Here is a 15,617-nt window from a genome sequence, read left to right on the forward strand (position 1 = left end):
TGCAGATTTCACTGTCTCTTTAAAATAAGCTCTGTTTTTCGCTGACCTTCGTAGCTTTTAAAAAATTATGTATGAGGAAGCTTTGTTTTGCTTTTGTTTTTGTTTTTGTGGTGGGCTGACAGTTGACACCGTGACAAAGGTAATTGAGTCAGCAAACTGTTTGGGAAATGATTATGACCTTCTTTTTGGTTAATAAAATATTGTTAAATTACTCTTTTCAGCGTGCTCACTGTGCCATCTGCACAGACCGAATATGGGGACTTGGACGCCAAGGATATAAGTGCATCAACTGCAAACTCTTGGTTCATAAGAAGTGCCATAAACTCGTCACAATTGAATGTGGGCGGCATTCTTTGCCACCGGTAAGATACAGTTGTCTGTCCTTTTTTTTTTTTTTTTTTAAGAGCGTGCTTGATAACACTACTAGAACAGAGTGCTAAAATAGGGAGGTGTTCAGGAATTACAGCACAACAGAGTAGCTACAGAGTGTGGGTAGGAATACCTTACGTTACTGTTAACATACTGTGAACTTTGGAACTTCGAAATATCTGTGGTAATATTTGTTTGTGGGATATAGTTAACTTCTTTGACCCGCTATAAAATCCTCTCGTCTAAATTAGGAAGCTACAGAGAGAACCGTTTAAGAGTTTTTTTCCCCTCTCCTTTAATCTGAACATATTAGTTTATAGCTCACATTATTCTAGCTTCTATCCTAAGCAGATATCAGGTAAGAAGAGTCAAAGGTATCATGTTTGCTATTTAAACTGTGAGATTACTGATGAGGAAAGCATTTAAAATTTTTATTAATTTCTGTTTTAAGTATATAAAACATGTTTGTTATAGAAAAAAATGCAGAATACAGATGAATAAAAAAATTAAGTAAAAGTCCACATATATTCTACCATCTAAAGGTAATTGTCATTTGGTGGATATCCTTCCAGAACTTTTCCTGTGCAAATTTATATGCATAAACATTTTTAATTTTCCATATGGAAAAAATGTAAACATGTATAAGAGTAGGTGGAACACTATAATGAACTCCTATTTACTAGACATCCAGCTCCAACAGTTATCAACTCATGTCTAATCTTGGTTTCATCTGTACCCCCATTCACTTAACTTCCCCTTGCCCTGTATTATTTTCAAATAAATCTCAGACGTATTTCAGTATGTACCTCTAAAAGAGAAGGACTTTTTAAAAAACCTAACTAAAAAACAAATTCCTTATGTCAAATATCCAGTAAGTGTTCTCATAAATATTATAATTTTGTTTTTATAGTTTTCATTATGAATCAGGATCCAAATGAAATCCACTTGTACAATTGATTGATCTCTTACATATTCTTTAATTTACTGGTTCTTTCTTCATTTCTTTCTCTTCTTTTTTTCCTTACAATTTAATTGTAAAAGAAACAGTTGTTTGTCATTTACACTGTTGCAAAATTTTGCTCATTACTTCTCCTGGTTATGTTCAGTATGTTATTGTCTTCTTTATTCTTTTATCTTGTACAGCAGTTGGATGTCGAGGTTTGATTAGATACTGGGGTTGGTTTGTTTGTTTTGGTGGATTGTTTTTGAGTCGACTTTACAGAGGGTTGTTTATCCACCAGAAGGCACATGTGCTTGTGTGTGTCTTTTTTGTTGTTGTTTTGAGACAGAGCCTCGCTCTGTCTCCCAGGCTGGAATGTAGTGGCACAATTTTGGCTCACTGCAACCTCCCGGGTTCAAGCAATTCTCCTGCCTCAGCCTCCCAAGTAGCTGGGATTACAGGTGTGTGCCACCACGTCCAGCTAATTTTTGTATTTTCAGTAGAGACGGGGTTTTTGCCACGTTGATCAGACTGGTCTTGAATTCCTGACCTCAGGTGATCCACCTGCCTCGGTCTCCCAAAGGAGATTACAGTCATGAGCCACTGCACTTGGCCAATCTTAGTGAACTTTCTGGCAAATCTTACTTCCTTAAGGATCCAGAATTAGAATTACTGGGTTAAAAGATACGCATTTAAAAAAATACCTGGATGCAGCTGTCTAAGCGCACTGCCTATCTATTAGCCCTGCTCCACAAGGAACAGTCAAAAAAAGAAAGAAAAATAACTGGATGCATCTTTCTAAATTGTCCTTTACAATTGTTATTCCATGTTTATTCATGGGACTTGCTTTGGACATTGTGAAAGCAGGTTATTACTGGTAGCTCTTTGGTATTAAAATCTTTAATTAGTTCATATAAGCTTAGGAATGGGTTTGTAGTAAAGGGGAAAATCCAATCTTAAGGAAAAACAGAAGGCTGAATATTTCCAACATAATTTATGTAGGTTACTGTTAATATTTTTGAGTATTCTTTGGTGTCATATGGAAGGAAAGGGGGCGAGGTTAGTGATTATATTGAAATTTTAAAAATCCTTAAGCTTACTTATGAGCCTTTCTTTAAGGCAGCCTTGAAATGCTAACTGTATCATTAATGTTCTTTCTCAAGTTTACTTTTTCCTGCTGGTATTCATTAAATGTGAGTGTAAGAATAAATCAGTAATAACTTGGGTTTGAATTTACCTTTTTCTTGAGATTATTCACCGTTATTTGGGTAAGTTAGATTCTAGAAAGTATTTCTTTTCTCTTTTTTGGGGCCACTGACACCCTTGAGAATCTTCAGGAAAATGGGAACCCCACAAAATTTTACATGTAATTTTAAGAGGTTATAGACATCCTGAAGTCTACCCCGGACCCCAGCTAAAGAATGCATATTCCAGAGACTTATTTTTGCCAAAGATCTGAAGTGGAGCTTGAAGAAAGAATAGGTGGTTTTGAAGAGAAGCAAAGCAGAATATATGGCAGTTTAATTTGATTTCTAATTGGTGGTCTGAAATTAGTTTTGTGTTTTCTGTAAAATGTGACTAACATTACCTCATTCACAGCAGTATTGTATAGTTTCATAAAACAAAATTAAAAGTAAATATAATTCTCACTTAAGTTATATTCTTTCAAAATTAAATTTTAATATGCTGTGTGTTGTTGAAATAGTGTTATTTCTGGGTATAATAGGGTACTCCACTGAGTTACTGTGTCTTTGGAAATGTTTGTAGGAACCAATGATGCCCATGGATCAGTCATCCATGCATTCTGACCATGCACAGACAGGTAAGAGTGGTGCTGGCACAACCCATTGTTCATTTACAGAGTAGCATGTAAAGACTTACTTAGGTGATGTCTTACCCAAGTTTAAAAACATTTATTTCTTCCCAGTTAAAAGTAAATACATATATTTTGTAGTGGTAAAGTCAGTCACACTATTTAACATACACATTTGGCATTTTTAAAAGACAACTGTGGGCTGGGTGCGGTGGCTTACGCCTGTAATCCCAGCACTTTGGGAGGCTGAGGCAGGTGGATCACCTGAGGTCAGGAGTTCGAGACCAGCCTGGCCAACGTGGTAAAACCCCGTCTCTACTAAAAATACAAAAATTAGCGGGGTGTGGTGGCGCACTCCTGTAGTCCCAGCTACTCAGGAGGCTGAGGTGGGAGAATCGCTTGAACCCAGGAGTCGGAGGTTGCAGTGAGCCAAGATCACGCCACTGCACTCTAGCCTGGGCGACAGAACAAGACTCCTCAAGACTCCATCTCAAAAAAGAGAGAAAAAAAAAAGACAACTGTGGGCCAGGTGGCTCATGCCTGTAATCTCAGCACTTTGGGAGGTCGAGGCAGGAGGATCTCTTGAGCTCAGGAGTTCAAGACCAGCCTGGCCAACACAGGGAGACTCTGTCTCTATTTTAAAAAAAAAAAAAAGTATGTAAACTACAACAAATGACTATTTTTTCTAGTTCACATAAATTTCTTTTGAGACGCCTTTAAATTCAGCAAACTCAGTTTTTTTCCATAATGAAAAACATGAAGCTGATTTTGTGGCCCATGTTGACTGTGTTCAGGTGACTCGTTTTTTTCTTTTTCTTTTGAGACAGAGTCTTGCTCTGTTGCCCAAGCTGGAGTGCAGTGGCATGATCTGGGCTCACTGCATCCTCCACCTCCCAGGTTCAAGCAATTCTCCTGCCTCAGCCTCCTGAGTATCTGGGATTACAGGTTCATGCCACCGTGCCCAGCTAATTTTTTTGTATTTTTAGTAGAGACGGGGTTTCACCATGTTGGCCAAGCTGGTCTTGAATTCCTGACCTCAAGTAATCCATCCGCCTTGGCCTCCCAAAGTGCTGGGATTACAGGTGTGAGCCACCGCGCCCAGCCAAAGTGACTTGTTTTTATTAAAAGCTTTATTATCAGAAGTAGAAATTATGTGAAACATAGAGAGATGCAGTATAGGAAATTCCAGGAAGATGGTGTAACTGAAAATGTTAGATAGATACAAAACCTTAAACACGTATCTGGGAAATTTGGAGAGCAGTGAAAGGAGGTAGAACAGCATGATCTTCTCTGGACTAAATCAAGAGAGGGAAAACAAGGGAGTTTTTCTGGAAAGACAAAATGCAATCTCGTAGTCATAGAATGATCAACTCTATGAAATGCAGGCTCTTTTTTTTTTTTTTTTTTTTTGCCCGAAGTAGCTTTAAGAAGTAGAAGTTCCATCCTTGTCTGTTCTTTACTTGACCATTGTGGTAGTCAGGAAAATTTTGAGTACGATGGAGTGAGAAGTGAAAACCAGAGGTCCTGTATCTCTATGTCTTAGTCATACTAAAAAATTTAAACGTATCTTATAGAGTCATTTGTTTAGCAGGAAGTGTTTGATTAATTTGTAAAGAAATGTTTTAAAAATAACGAAAGTACTTGTTAAAAGCAGTACTTGGCTACCAGGTTGTGATGCTTGCTCTCTTTACCCTCACTAAAGATTAGGATTTAACTATTGTATTTACATACAATTTGTTATTAGTAGGACAGGTATTCAGTTTTAAATAATGAAAATTTATTCAGAAGTAAAAACTAAAATAAAAACTAAAATAAAAATCAGGAGACAATTTTTATTTCAAACTCATTAATGGTTGCTGTTTTTTTCTCCCTGCACCTTTTTTTTTTTTTTTTTTTTTTAATGTTTGGTATTGGGTTTTTAGTAATTCCATATAATCCTTCAAGTCATGAGAGTTTGGATCAAGTTGGTGAAGAAAAAGAGGTAAGATAATTTGTCTTATTGTACATCATATCATTAGCTTTTTAATAAGGCTCAAGAGTTTAAAAGTATGACATATTGACCTGCTTAGACTTTTAGATCATAATGGTGAAATGCAAAAATGATTTGTAATGATTCCAGAGTTTTATTCTGATTTAATTTAGTAATAAAATTATGAATTTAAACTAGGAAATAATTTAGTGGGATAACTTATTTTCATTTTAAAATAGCTTAATCTGAAAATTACAATGTATTTAAGGATACTATTTAAAATACTTGGTAGTATTGTTTAAAATATATAGTAGACCCTTCCGTTTTGTGCCTGAATTGCTTATTTAGACAATAAATGATTAAACATATTAACTGTCATTATTTTTTTGACTACTAAGTATTTTATCAGTTTTTAAAACAAAAATTCTTAATTAAAATTATTTGATTAAAATAATAATCAGTTTTTTGAAAAAAGCTTATAGTGAAAAAGATAATCATGTCTCCCACCTTCCACTCCCAGTATGGCTTCTTGGCAACCTTTTAAACCATTTCTAGTTACGTCCATAATATTTATATTTCTGTTTTTCAATTTTTCATTTTTGTGTATTTCTGGACATGAAAGATTTAGTTCACACTGCCTCCTCTCTTTCCTATATCTTTCTTTTTTTTTTTTTGAGTTGGGGTCTTGCTGTGTTGCCCAGGCTGGAGTGCAGTGGTGTGATCGTGGCTCACTGCAACCTTAAACTCCTGGGCTCAAGTTATCTTCCCACCTTAGCCTCCCAAGTAGCTAGGACTATAGGCATGTGCCACCACACCCAGCTAATTTTTTCATTTTCTGTTTTGTAGAGACAGAGTCTCACTATGTTGCCCAGGCTAGTCCCGAAATCCTGGCCTCAAGCAGTTCTCCCAAATCAGCCTCTCAAAGTGTTAGGATTACAGGCATGAGCCACCATGCCCAGCCAAAACTTCGAAACATAAATAAAAGTAAACAGAATAATATAACAAAGCCCTTGTATCTATTGTTAGTTAAAACAGTTGTCAATTCATATCCAGCGTTATTTTGTCTACTCACTTCCCTCACTCTTGTATTATTTTGAAGAAACCTGTTAGTCACCTATTTGATGTTATGTTTTAGTTTCTTGTTCTGTTTGTCTGAAAGAGTCTTTTTTTCTTTTTAACTTTTTCTTTTTTTTTTTTTTTGTGAGACAGGATTATTGCACAGGCACCTGTGCAGTGGTGCAGTGATGGCTCACTACAGCCTCAACTTCTTGAGTTCAAGCCACCTCAACCTCTCAGGTAGCTGGGACTACAGGCATGTGTCACCACTGGACCCTTATCACCATATACAAAAATTTACTCAAGATGGAATAAAGATTTAAATTTAATACCTCAGACTATAAAAATCCTAGAAGAAAACCTAGGAAATACCCTCTCGACATTGGCCTTGGCGAAGAATTTTTGGCTAAGTCTCCAAAAAATTGCAACAAAGCCAAAAATTGACAAGTGGGACCTAATTAAACTACAGAGCTTCTGCGCAGCAAAAGATTCCACTAATAAACAGACAACCTACAGAATGGGAGAAAATAGTCACAAACTATACATCCAGCAAAGATCTCATATCCAGAATCTATAAGGAACTTAACAGCAAAAAACAACCCCATTAAAAAATGAGCAAAGGGCCGGGCATGGTGGCTTACACCAGTAATCCCAGCACTTTGGGAGGCAGAGGCAGTCAGATAACTTGAGGCCAGGAGTTTGAGATCAGCCTGGCCAACATAGTGAAACCCCATGTCTACTAAAAATATAAAAAAAAATTAGGGCGTGGTGGCACACACCTATAATCCCAGCTACTTAGGAGGTTGAGGCACGAGAATCATTGGAACTGGGGAGGCGGATGTTACAATGAGCCAAGATCGTGCCACTGCACCCCAGTCTGGGGGACAGAGCAAGACTGTTTAAAAAAAGAAAAAAATAAAGGGCAAAGGACATGAACAGATATATCTCAAAATAAGACCTATAAGCAGCCAACAAACATGAAAAACCACTCATCATCACTAATTATCAGAGAAATAGAAATCAGAACCACAGTGAGATACCATCTCACACCAGTCAGAATAACTGTTACTAAAAAATCAACTTGGGCATGATGGCTCACACTGGTAATCCCAGTACTTTGAGAGGCTGAGGTGGAAGGATTGTTTGAGCCCAGGAGTTCAAGAGCAGCCTAGGCAACATAGTCTCTACAAAAAAATGAAACATTAGCCAGGTCCAGTGCTGCGCCCCTGTAGTACCAGCTCTTCAGGAGATTGAGGTAGGAGGATTGCTTGAACCCCAAAGGTCGAGGCTGCAGTGAGCCGTGATTGCGCCACTACAGCCTAGGTGACAGAGTGAGACACTGTCTCAAAAAAAAAAAAAAAAAGTCAAAAAACAACAGATTCTGGTGAGGCTGCAGAGAAAAGGGAATGCTTATATACTGTTGGTGAAAATGTAAACTAGCTCAGCTACTGTGGAAAGCAATTTGGAGATTTCTTAAAGAACTTGAAACAGAGTTACGATTTGACCCAGCAATCTCCCATTACTGGGTATGTACCCAAAGGAAAATAGATCATTCTATCAAAAAGACACATGCATTCCTGTGTTCATCACTGCACTGTTCACAATAGCAGAGACATGGAATCAACCTAGGTGTCCATCACTAGTGGATTGGGCAAAGAAAACATGAAACCATGTATTTTGTGGCAATATAGATAGAACTGGAGGTCATAATCCTAAACGAATTAATGCAGGAACAGAAAACTAGCTACTACATGTTCTCACAAGTAGGAGCTAGCCACTGAGTGCACATAAACATAATCATAGGAACAGCAGACACTGTAGACTGCTTGCGGCGGGGGGCAGCATGGGTTGAAAAACTACCTATTCAGTACTACGTTCACTACCTGGCTGCAATATACTCATGTAACAAACACACACACATAGCCCCTCTATCTAAGATAAAATTTGAGTTTAAAAAATATTACAAATAGGCCGGGCGCAGTGGCTCACGCCTGTAATCCCAGCACTTTGGGAGGCCGAGGTGGGTGGATCACGAGGTCAGGAGATAGGAGACCATCCTGGCTAACATGGTGAAACCCCGTCTCTACTAAAAATACAAAAAATTAGCCAGGAGCGGTGGCAGGTTCCTGTAGTCCCAGCTACTCGGGAGGTTGAGGCAGGAGAATGGCGTGTACCCAGGAGGCGGAGCTTGCAGTGAGCCGAGATTGTGCCACTGCACTCCAGCCTGGGCGAAAGAGCAAGACTCCGTCTCAAAAAAAAAAAAAATTACAAATAACACTTTTACTGTTTCTCTAGAAAATGCAGTGACCTTGGCACACCTTAAATTCATTCCTTTTCCATTCCTGCCTTTGGGTGCTATTATTGTCAGAGTTTAAAATTCTGTGTGTGTGTATATTTGTTTTTTTAAACAGTTACTCCTTTTGTAGATTTACCCACATTTTACCCTTTTTGTTTTTCTTTCCTTCCTACGTCTTTGTTCCTCCATCTGAGATCATGCATTTTCTCCTTCAAGAACTAAATTTAGTTTTTCCTTTAGTGAGCACCTAGTAGTGATGGATCCACTCAGTTTTTGTTTGTCTGAAAATATTTTTCTTTCACTTTCACTTTGTGAGCTACTTTTGCAGGATAGAGAATTCTAGGTCAGCTGTTTTCTTCTTTTTTAGGCCCTTTGAAGATGACATTTCACTGTTATGTGGCGTCTGTCATTTCATTCAGCCTTATTATTGTGTCCGTGAAGTTAACTCTATCTTTTTTGCTCCACTTGATTCTCTCTTATAGTTTCCAGTTAGCCATATTTCAAGTCTATGTGTTGACTTATTTTCTTACAATTCTCTTCTTTCTTAACCTGCCCAAACCTGGTTTCTTTTCACTCTGCTTTATTTATCCTTGTGTGTTAGTCTGTTTTGTGTTGTTACAAAGGAATACCTGAAGGTTGGGTGTGGTGGCTCACACCTATAATCCTAGCACTTTGGAGCGGGAGGATCATTTGAGGCCAGTAGTTCAGAACCAGCCTTGGCAACATAGCAAGACCCCCCATGTCTACAAAAAATAAAAAAAAATTAGCCGGGTTTGGAGGCACATGCCTGTAGTCCCAGCTACTTGGGAGACTGAGGCAGGAGGATCACTTGAGCCCAGGAGTTCATGGCTGCAGTGAGCTATGTTCGTGCCACTGCACTGCAGCCTGGGTGACAGAATAAGACCTTTTCTTAAATAAATGAATGAATGAAGGAATAAAGGAATACCTGAGGCTGGGTAATTTATACAAGATTTATTTGGTGCACGGTTCTGCAGGCTGATCAATAAGTATTGCACTAACATCTGCTTCTGGTGAGGGCCTCAGGAAGCTTTCAGTCTTGGCAGAAGGCAAAGGGGAAGCAGGTGTGCCACATGGCAAGAGAGGGAGCAAGAGAGTCAGGGGAGGTGCCACACTCTGAACTCACTCATTACACAGGAACACACCAAGCCATTCATGAGGAATCTGTCCCTGAGACTCAAACACCTCCCACTAGGGATCACATTTCAGCATGAGATTTGAGATTTGGAGAGGTCAAATATTCAAACTGTATCACCTTGTTACCAAATCAAATTATTATTATTATTATTATTATTGACAGGGTCTCACTTTGTCATGCAGGCTGGAGCGCACTGGCACAATCACAGCTCACTGCAACCTTGACCTGCCCGGCTCAGGTGATCCTCCCACCTCAGCCTCCCAGGTAGCTGGGACTACAGTGCACACCACCAACATCCAGCTAATTTTTGTATATTTCGGTAGAGATGAGGTTTCTCTGCACATTGCCTAGGCTGGTCTTGAACTCCTGGGCTCAATCAGTCCACCTGCTTCAGCCTCCCTAAGTGCTGGAAATACAGGCATGAGCCACTGTGCGCAGCCCGAATTATTATTTCTAAGTTTTTAAGTTGTCATTCTCACTCAGTTTTTCTAATACCCTTCTTTCAGTTTTGTGCTTGCGGGTTTATCTTTCTCAAAATTTACTATTTGCTTTTCTTGGTATTCTTCACTTCAGAGATTTCATACTTTATTCTCATGGGTCCATTGTGTGCTGATGATTTTGCAGGCATCTAATAAAAGACTGTCTTCAGGCTTCTCTGTAAATTGCCAGAAGCTTACATTTGTAGTTGTGAATGAATTTTAAGGCTTACTTTGTCGTCCCAAAGGGGTCTTGGTATTCTGTGGAAAAGAATGTCTTCCATTCGCTGAACTACTTCATGCTTGTTTTCTGTCTATAGCATCCAAAAACGCCTCTGAATGTGTCCTCTCACTATGTATCAGGCTTCCAGCAGACTCTTTCATCTTGATGTCTCGTTATAACTTCTGAATTTATCATGAAAAACCCAATCGTTCTCTCCAGTAACTGTCAATCGTATCCTAGCCACACTTGATGTTCCCTGTCAGTGGTACCCCCAATCTCTTGGTCACCAAAGTTAATGTGTTTTTTTAATTCCTGTATCTCTATTGCCTCTGTACCCAAAAGTTATCGTACCGTTTTTAAGACATCCTTCGATGTTTTTGTGATTTCAACTCCCTTCCCATTCTTATTACCATTCCTCTTATCTCAAAATTCATCCATATAATCTGGATAGTTAGATTATATGCTTTGGAATGACATTTGAAAAATATTAAGAACTTAAAATATTTTTATGTTAGGAAAATATCTTTAAATCGTTATAGGTACAACTAGGTGTTAGAAATATATAATGTACTATGCAAAGCATTTCCCATTATAACTCTGATACAAATGTTCTCAACAGGCAATGAACACCAGGGAAAGTGGCAAAGCTTCATCCAGTCTAGGTCTTCAGGATTTTGATTTGCTCCGGGTAATAGGAAGAGGAAGTTATGCCAAAGTACTGTTGGTTCGATTAAAAAAAACAGATCGTATTTATGCAATGAAAGTTGTGAAAAAAGAGCTTGTTAATGATGATGAGGTAAGCACTGCATATTTTATTGCTTCTAAACTGCTTAAGAATACTATTCTTTTTTTTCTTTTGTGACGGAGTTTCGCTCTTGTCACCCAGCCTGGAGTGCTAGTGGTGTAATCTTGGCTCACTGCAACCTCTGCCTCCCAGGTTCAAGCGATTCTCCTGCCTCAGCCTCCCAAGTAGCTTGGGATTACAGGCATGTACCACTATGCCCAGCTAATTTTTTATATTTTTAGTAGAGATGGGGTTTCACCATGTTGGCCAGGCTGGTCTCGAACTCCTGACCTCAAGTGATCCACCCGCCTCAGCCTCCCAAAGTTGCTGGGAATATAGGCATGAGCCACTGCACCCAACCAAGAGTACTATTTTAAAGAAAACCTCTATGTTTGTGCTTTATTATCTCATTCTGCTTTTCTAAATATGTGCTAAGTAAATGAAATATATTATTTCGGTTTACTTTTCTTATAGATTGTATAAGATATTTAAAGTAATTTGATTATTATTAGATTTTTTTAAAAAAACAAAATCAAACCACATTATTATCAGGAGAAATACTTGAGCTTTGTAAAAGTTTTCTAGACAGTTTTATAATACTGAAAGATTGACTAGTGTTATTTTTCTCTTTGTATGTAAATTTTCGTTTCATGATTATCAATGGTTTTGATATTTAGCCTAGTTAACCATTGCATTTGTGACCATTGAATTGCTCAGAGCAAATTTATCATTAATTGTGATATAAGTTTGACATAGATTTCTTACATGTTTCAAAATAGGATATTGATTGGGTGCAGACAGAGAAGCATGTGTTTGAGCAGGCATCTAATCATCCTTTCCTTGTTGGGCTGCATTCTTGCTTTCAGACAGAAAGCAGGTAAGATTGAAAGATAGTGGAATGATTACTGGGCTTTATAATTTTGGTCATATTACACAGTTAGAACCTTTCTGCTCTAATTCATGAAGTAGATATCATGGAGGACGCAACAGTGTTAGGCTTATAACTTCCTACTAATAATACTGCCATCAATGATATCAGTTTGATATTAGATCAGCATTAGGAAATGACCTACTTTAGGCAGAACAAGAAATAGCCATGTCATAATTATGGCAGTGGAAATCCAACCTTTTAAATATCCCCAGTATTCTAGTTTTATGACTTAAAATTTTCTAGAGTTTAACAAGGAGGAAAAATACCTTGACAGTCGAAAATGACTTATTTAGCAAATGCTAAAATTAGGATGGTAATGAGTGGCTCTGGATTGTAAAAGTGGTACTAGTTTAGAACAGAAGTAGTAGGTTACAAAATTATTATCATGCTGGTTTACTTTCTCGTATCTTCCGTACCCTAGATACCCTTTGTTTCCACCAAAATTTTGACATCTTTTTAAAGGCTAAATAGTAGAGAATGCTCTCTGTTGTGATGGTTTCTGAAAATGCAAAGTTACACTACCTTATTTTGGATCTTGATTTCATGGGTTCTCTCCTGTGTTTTAGATTGTTCTTTGTCATAGAGTATGTAAATGGAGGAGACCTAATGTTTCATATGCAGCGACAAAGAAAACTTCCTGAAGAACATGCCAGGTGAGTTTTTGTTTACTGTTTGTATTGTTTTCTTTTCGGGGCCATGTGGCTTTTTATGTGCAGTGGTTGGAAACAGTAGATAATTTATTTTGATACTAGTTAATTCTTTGTAAGTCATGCAGAGGCTGAGCTAAAAGTTAATTTACATTATATATGTGTAAAACAATTATATATTCTTTTACATTTATACACATACATGTACATACACATGCACACAGTGCTTCCTAAGCAATTGAAAAGCGTAAACAGTATTAAAAGGGAAACCTTTAGTCTACTAAAACCAATCCTTTTCAAATATTTTGTCTATTTAGCATCAGCCGTTTAAATAATTGAGACTAATAAACACTTATTAGTCTTTTCAGGTTTGTAGTGGTCTCTCAGAGAGTTCTTCATGATAAGAGTGCTATTCATACATACTTGAGAGTAAATAAATGATCCCTCTGGCTGGGCACAGTGGCTCACACCTCTAATCCCAGCACTTTGGGAGGCTGAGGCGGGTGGATCACCTGAGGTCAGGAGTTTGAGACCAGCCTGGCCAACATGGTGAAACCCTGTCTCTACTAAAAATACAAAAATTAGCTGGTCGTGGTGGCGGGTGCCTGTAATCCCAGCTACTCAGGAGGCTGAGGCAGGAAAATTGTCTGAACCCGGAAGGCGGAGGTTGCAGTGAGCCGAGATCGCACCACTGCAGCCTGGCCAACAGAACAAGACTCTGTCTCAAAAAAAAAAAAAAAAAAAAAGATCCCTCTTAAACTAGTATATACTTCCGACTGTTCTTTGCCTTTTTTTCCCTTTAATCCCATAATTACTGATGAATAAAAGAATATCAAATAGGCTGGGTGCAGTGGCTCATGCCTGTAATCCCAGCACTTTGGGAGGCTGAGGCGGGTGGATCACGAGGTCAAGAGATCGAGACCATCCTGGCCAACATGGTGAAACCCCATCTCTACTAAAAATACAAAAATTAGCCGGGCATGGTGGCGGGCGCCTGTGATCCCAGCTACTTAGGAGGCTGAATTAGGAGAATCGCTTGAGCCTGGGAGGCGGAGGTTGCAGTCAGCTGAGATTGCGCCACTGCACTCCAGCCTGGTGACAGAGTGAGACTCTGTTTCAAAAAAAAAAAGAGTATTGAATATTAATTTTGTTCCCTTAATTTGATATTAATATGCAAGATTGTAAATTGTTTATGTGTTGGATGGAGGAGACAGGTGGGAAGGGATTCTGGCCTTGAGTAAAAAGTTTAATCCATCAATACCATGTTTTGTTTCTTATTCATAATCAGCAGTAATTCTCACCCTTTCCTACTTTACAAGAGTAATGCCAAAATGAAGCATGTGAGTTTGTATATGTATGTTATTATCATGCAGGGAATAAATATTAGAAATTTCATTTAAATTAAAAACTTGTAGAAAATTTGCTACTTCATTATTGCTTGTCAAAAATTTCATAAGAAGATGTAAATTGTACTTATCTAATCTTGAGGCCAAGCCGGGTTTTTTGTTTATTTGGGTTTTTTTGTTGTTGTTTTGGTGTTCATTTATGTTCATGTGTATTTATGCCTTATCAAATGGTCACCCTTCATAGCAGAGCCACAGATGATATTTTGAATTGTGAACATAGCCAATATTTGTTCCTTGTTTGTTCAGTTGAATGTGGGAAAGCTAGTCTGGTTTTTACTATATTAATGTGCCAGTTCTGGTTTTATACCATCTTTGCTTTTGTAAGAACTAAAGCCCAGAACAAGGGCTTAAGTTCCCGAATCACATAATTAAGTACCTAGGAGGTGTATGTTATGTACCTCCACACATGATCATGATAATGTGCCACCAAAACAGCCATACATCAGCTCAGGCGTTGCATTTTCATTATTCAGGCCAAAAGTTCTGGGTTGTCATCAGTGAGTTGGTAGCAGTTTTTTTAAGTTCTTCGTTTAATATTAAATTTTATAGTTGTAGAATATTTTCATTTAATTCCTTTTCTAAAACCTTCATGAGGATTTTATAGTTTTGAGTAGTCAGCTTGTAGTATTCTTTCTATTCTCGACCCCGTCAGTGGTTCTTAGCCTTCTCGGAGGATCACGGGTCCCTTAGAGAAGTGATGAAAGCTTTGAGGACTCTGTAGATACTGTGCATGTACATATGGGCATACACCTTTGCCCCCAGTTGTAGAAGTATGGACTGCCTGAAGTTCACCCAAGGACCCAGATTAAGAACCCCTGTTTGAGACTATCAAATTAATAGCTTTATGAAAAATGTGAGTTTAAGTTAGACAGGAACTTTTACAATTGTGTCTTGGGCTCAGATGTTTTAAAGTGGTACTTCAGTTCATTTTTTAAATTTGTTCCTAAAATCACTGGGAGAAAAAAATATGTTTTGATATGAATTTTTGTGTTTCCAGTTGTAAATGTAGAACTTAAATATGGTTGAATCAAGTGACTTTTCATTTTATTTTAGATTTTACTCTGCAGAAATCAGTCTAGCATTAAATTATCTTCATGAGCGAGGGATAATTTATAGAGATTTGAAACTGGACAATGTATTACTGGACTCTGAAGGCCACATTAAACTCACTGACTATGGCATGTGTAAGGTAAGGAAAATTTTCTAGTTATTTTAAAAGGTCTTCAGCAGCTAGTAGTCTTTGTAAAATAACTTCATGTTTAAAGATGGGGAAATGATTACTAATTTTGCTAATTTACTTAAGAAGCTTTGTGGAATTCTAGCACAAAGAAAAATGTACTTTTTTTTCTAACCATTTGCAAAATTTGTATCTTCTGTGTTATGTGTACTACAATAAGAGCTAATTTCTTTTTATTATACATAACTTTTTATCTTGAAAGTTGAAATACAATTGAAGAAAATTTGGAAATAAAAATTGTCTGCAATTCCACTGCTTAACACAACCATTTGCATATGACCTTCCAATTTTTGCCATTTAGTAGTGAATCTTAT

At 37.7% G+C, this 15,617-nt stretch overlaps 1 protein-coding gene across 2 annotated transcripts in view; it reads left to right on the forward strand.

The window, feature by feature from the left end:
* The window catches only part of PRKCI (protein kinase C iota), an 83,549-nt gene that overhangs the window by 47,049 nt on the left and 20,883 nt on the right, over nt 1-15,617 (forward strand). For both annotated transcript variants that reach the window (XM_063662417.1, XM_054482052.2), the window contains exons 6-12: nt 222-362; nt 3,077-3,131; nt 5,045-5,103; nt 10,918-11,094; nt 11,862-11,959; nt 12,580-12,666; nt 15,120-15,255. In XM_063662417.1, the coding sequence (XP_063518487.1) occupies nt 222-362; nt 3,077-3,131; nt 5,045-5,103; nt 10,918-11,094; nt 11,862-11,959; nt 12,580-12,666; nt 15,120-15,255 (753 nt within the window). The remainder of the gene's footprint in view (nt 1-221; nt 363-3,076; nt 3,132-5,044; nt 5,104-10,917; nt 11,095-11,861; nt 11,960-12,579; nt 12,667-15,119; nt 15,256-15,617) is intronic.

This window comes from Pongo pygmaeus, chromosome 2 (genome assembly GCF_028885625.2).
Source record: "Pongo pygmaeus isolate AG05252 chromosome 2, NHGRI_mPonPyg2-v2.0_pri, whole genome shotgun sequence".
NCBI lineage: Eukaryota > Metazoa > Chordata > Mammalia > Primates > Hominidae > Pongo > Pongo pygmaeus.